General features: G+C 52.6%; 2 protein-coding genes across 2 annotated transcripts; both read left to right on the top strand.

Moving 5' to 3' along the window:
• Positions 1-365: 365 nt before the first annotated feature.
• Positions 366-1,713, top strand: GLOTRDRAFT_51086 (uncharacterized protein; the record flags this gene model as incomplete). The annotated part of the gene is made up of 2 exons (XM_007873295.1): positions 366-1,313; positions 1,393-1,713. The coding sequence occupies 2 exons, from the start codon at positions 366-368 to the stop codon at positions 1,711-1,713; spliced, it is 1,269 nt and encodes a 422-aa protein (XP_007871486.1).
• Positions 1,714-1,958: 245 nt separating this feature from the next.
• On the top strand, positions 1,959-4,136 carry GLOTRDRAFT_97257 (uncharacterized protein; the record flags this gene model as incomplete). Its single annotated transcript, XM_007873294.1, has 3 exons — positions 1,959-2,616; positions 2,654-3,509; positions 3,564-4,136. Coding segments are annotated over 3 exons (2,087 nt in total), but the record flags the coding sequence as incomplete, so codon positions are not given.
• Positions 4,137-4,679: the final 543 nt, after the last annotated feature.

Raw genomic sequence — 4,679 nt, 5'->3', positions numbered from 1 at the left:
TTCTTCTAGCCCTTGCAGATGCTCCGGGAATGGCTGCGTTGAATGGCCTTGTCGGGAGCTAGGGTCAGCATGGATGCCGCATCTACTGCCCTCAGAAAGGACGCCGGAAACAGGGTGCAAGCCGCTACTATCCTGTGCGGCTCAGCCCCGATTCGGCAATTGGCGGGTCTGACCTTACTGATCGTGATCTCAACCCCCCTCACCCATCGCAGGAGGAATACGACCGAAATTTGAGGCGACTTAAGACTGCACAAAACCCAACTCAGTACAAGGAGTACCGGCTCGAGACAGGCATCTGTAAGCCCACTATTTTCAGTGGTCTGTCCCGTAGCTTTGGCTCTCCCCGCATCTTCAGTGTCGACATAATGCATCTTCCGGCCCTCAATATTCCAGATCTGCTGATTCCGCTGTGGCGTGGCACCCTCGAGTGTCCAGGTGAGGACAAGCGCACTTGGGAGTGGGCAGTTCTCCGAGGTGATGTCTGGATCAATCACGGTGCTACCGTTGCCAGCTGTCGACCCTATCTACCCACGTCTTTTGGGCGTGCTCCCCGTAATCCCGCCGAGAAGATCAGCAGTGGATACAAGGCTATCAAATACATGAACTATATATACGCCCTTGGTCCAGGCGTATTCTATGATGTTCTGCCTCTTCGTTTCTGGCAGAACTTCTGCAAATTAGTCTATGGGGTCCGTATCATCTGCCAGCGCAAGATTACAAGTAAGCAAGTCGATGATGCTCATCAGGCCCTTGTCCACTGGGAAGATGAGTACGAGCGGCTGTACTACTGCCGCAAGGAGTCCAGAATCCCACTAGTACGGCCGTCGGCTCACACCATCACACACCTTCCACATCAGATCATCGAGTACGGCCCCGGAGTTTGCAGTTCTCAATATTGCACCGAGAACGCCATTGGATTCTTGGGCCGCCAAGTTCGACAACCATCAAACCCTTTTGCGAACCTCACCCAGGTAACGCTTCGCCGTGTCCGGCTTTCCGCACTTCAAGCAATGGTGCCTGGACTTGTGTCCAATGACGCTGGGCTACCACACGGTGCCATCGACTTAGGTGACAACTACACACTGATGCGTGCATGGGACCGCTATGCACGACATATCAAGGGGTCTGAAGCGCGTGCTATCCAGCTATTTCTTGCCCGCTACGAGACTCGCGAGCGTCAGTACATACGGGTCCATCGCTGGTCAAAGGTACGACTGCCGAATACACAGGTCGCTCGCTCAGCATGGAAAGAGCTTGAGCGCTCTAATCCTAATGCTCGCGTATCTCGCAATGTGAAGGTGCGTGCTCTCAATGTCTCCAGCTTCCCAGAGCTGTTGAATTGAATCTCTACTTTTCCGGGTGTCTCATGATGGGCAAATTTTCATCGCTGAGGTATTGTATTTCATGAAGCTTGATGAATCACTTGACAAGTGTCCCATTTGCCCACCCTGTGCGATGGTGCGGAGATATAGCGAGCCAGATGATACATTATGGAGAATATCCCACGGCACACTCCTGTCATGTCTTCCCGGCGGTCCTGATGATGTTCTTGTTATAGACATTAAAAAAATCCTCGCTGTAGTTGACATGGTTCCACACCGTCCTAGGATCCCGGGGAAAGTTGGCACTGAAGATCGATTTTTTGTGGCAGAGAAGCCTGGTCTTGCAATCGATGTTCTCTCTGGTCACACGGCTGAAGATATTGATCAATAGTTTCTGTATATAACTTAGGTCCCAGCTGTATTGCATGGCATCACATCACATCAATGAACATTTTCTTGTAAATAACGACCAGCCGGGAGAGGGACTTAGCCAAACCACGACCCGTCGATAACGCGTCCTGTCACATAAAGTCACACTTATGTTGTCACTGAGGTTCTCCTTGCTCTCCCGCCTCGACGACTTTATTACATCTGCCTATTGCTTTCTATAAAGTCGCATTCCCTAGTGATTCTGCTATGTCTGGAGACTCCGACTGCGAGCATCCTAGTTCTGATAGCATGGACTCCAATTATGGATACAGCAATTTTTCTTCACGCTTTCCCCCCGGTCGCAGCGACAACACTAATGCTCAAAATCATTTTTCCTGCAACTTTTCTAGACCTCCAGAGAAACCAGCGTCAACTGAAGCGCATCTCGCGGTTCACAATTTAACTTTGCCGCGCCAAAATCCGGCGCATACACACGCCGCCGGATCAAGAATCCCCGCCTTTCTCAGTTCAGCAGATCCTACTAGTACTCTGAGCTCCTTCCATAGTAGTACTCAGCATCACACGAACCGTATGCCATGGGAGCACTCAATTTTAAGGTCACCAGCTCCAATTCCATACACGTCTGGGTTGACACATCTGAATCATCTCAGGCCGACACCAAACTCTAACCATTCTGATCTTGCTCAGCTTGGCAACCGCAACTCTCCTACACTCGGAAATAACTCTCTTGGTTGGCTGGAGACTCTCGATCATCGTACCCTCCTGGAATACTGTCAGCCGTACTCCCGGATGCATCAGTGCCTTGCAGATACCCGGCGTGAAGCAGAAGCCTTGCGAATCCACCTGGAGAAGTCCAAAGAGGAGCTCGCAGTTGCAAAGGGTACTATACAGACCCTCGAGTTGAGTATATGCGCTTTCAAAACAGCCACTTGTACTCAAAGCATATAGGGCACTGCTGGACAAGAGCATGGCACTCCGTGGCTCGAACATAGACACGACACCTCCCTCCCAGGCATCTGAGAGCTCCATACTCAAGGCACATTTGTTACTTGAGAAGCCGGCGTATGATTACCCAACAGCTGAGTCGTATTCAGCTGCCCAGCTTGCATGTATGTTCTGGTGCAAGTCCCACTGGCTTGACAGCACCAATCGCCCTGACGACAAGCGCCCTCCACCTGGTCCGAAGGGCAAACAACGGCGCGCTCAAGGTTACAACGTACCGTTCCGCTTCATCACTCAAGAGGACGGCACTATCATCGATGGCTTTCGCGTTCAGGAAATCTCTAGGCTGGTCTGGGACTTTTTGTTTGCCTTGCGAGACGCCGGCGAAGCTACGTTGACTTGGGATAAGCTGGGCTTACATAAGAAGAGAGCGCTCTATGTCACCATGAAGAATGCCTTCAAGGAGCTGACCTACTGCGAGAACGACTGGAAAGCCGAGTGGGTTGCCAAGGAGATTTACGAATGCTTTGGGCGAAAGCACGTCAAGCCATGGCTCGAAGCGCAGCAAAAACAGGTCGATTTGGACGTCTTGTACAAGATGGACGATATCGCGGGTCCTTTCTTGCCTTCAGGACTGCCATCTGCAACAGCTGGGTCTTCTCAACAAGCTGCTTCGACTACTATGTCTGTGGTCACAAGACTTACCGCTCCACTCTCTGGATCTACGTCATCTGGAACAGCTCAAGACTCTTCGTTAGGCACAAGCACCGCTTGCGACAAGCGCAAGTCAGCCCCGAACGCCGGCGCTCCAAAGCCCAAGCCAAAGAAAAGACGACTACTCCTCAAGAACCCGTAGTAAGTGGCTCATCATGTACCTGTGTCTATTACTGAAATGAGATGGTACACAAGTGATACTGCGACTACTGCACCGGCTGCCGAGTCGAGCAATACTAACACTCCTCTAGTAGACGACGTCGAGACTCATGACATCGACGGTGGTGATCGGGGGCAAAGAGACTCCCGTAGGATTGTCGACGAGACTGGCCAGCGTGATGGTGAGTCGCAGCACGAGGACAACGACAATGTCCGCCGCGCTTTCGTACACGCAGACGACGACAACGTAGGAGGTGAGTCAGGTCATGCAGGCAGCGGAAGCGGGCGTGATGAGTCGGCGGGTGCTGGCGGCGAAGATGGAGGCAGTGAGTCAGCACCGGGCAATAATGGCGAGGGAGGACAGGACTGCGACAGTCAAGAGGGTGGCGAGTCAGCGCAGCAGGACAGGAGTTGTGAGGACCGTGCGGCTGAGGGCGGGGGTGGTAGTGTCCTTCAGGACGCCAGCGAGATGCGCTGTGTGGACAGGACTGGAGGTGGCCAACAGTCGGAAGGGGAGCCGGGGGTTGGCGGCCGTTGTCCAGACGGTCCAAAGGGAAAAAGGCAACGGGGAAAGCTCGTAGAGCTGCCAAAGGAGGTGAAAACAGGACGGTAAGTGGTCATGTCGTCAAGCAGTCTTTGCCACACTTACTGGCTCTCTTATGGCCTCAGGCAGTACTTTCAACGGGAGCAATTCCGCGTGGGGAACGTCACAAATTCCCAGTTCACGACGGTCTGGAAGAACATGTCAAAAGATCAACAAAAGGTCAGATCCTCTATGTATTCTCGCATACTCTCTGATGCGACATGCGGGGGCAATTAGCATTACCAGGATAAGGCCGACGAAGAGGGAAAAGAAGCCGCAGAGGCTGCGGGTGTAAGTGTACTGTGCCAAAGTCGAGATTAGCTGACGAATTTTTCTAGAGGACATGGAAGCCCCGAGTACGGAAGGTAGGGAACCAGGAGAAAGACGCATAGGACCTGGTTAGGTATGTGCACGAGACACATTTGTATTCATGTAAGTAATGATTCTTATATCACACAGTATCTGCCTTGGATTTCTTGCTCAGAGCGTCGAGGATCGGTGGGAGGGAGAACTGGGAGCAGAGGGGGATGGGAGGGGGCTGGCGGGGGATGGGGAGGGGGGGATGGGGG

Source organism: Gloeophyllum trabeum (assembly GCF_000344685.1).
Source record: "Gloeophyllum trabeum ATCC 11539 unplaced genomic scaffold GLOTRscaffold_00084, whole genome shotgun sequence".
Taxonomy (NCBI): Eukaryota; Fungi; Basidiomycota; class Agaricomycetes; order Gloeophyllales; family Gloeophyllaceae; genus Gloeophyllum; species Gloeophyllum trabeum.
This window is presented reverse-complemented; position numbering and strand designations above follow the sequence as displayed.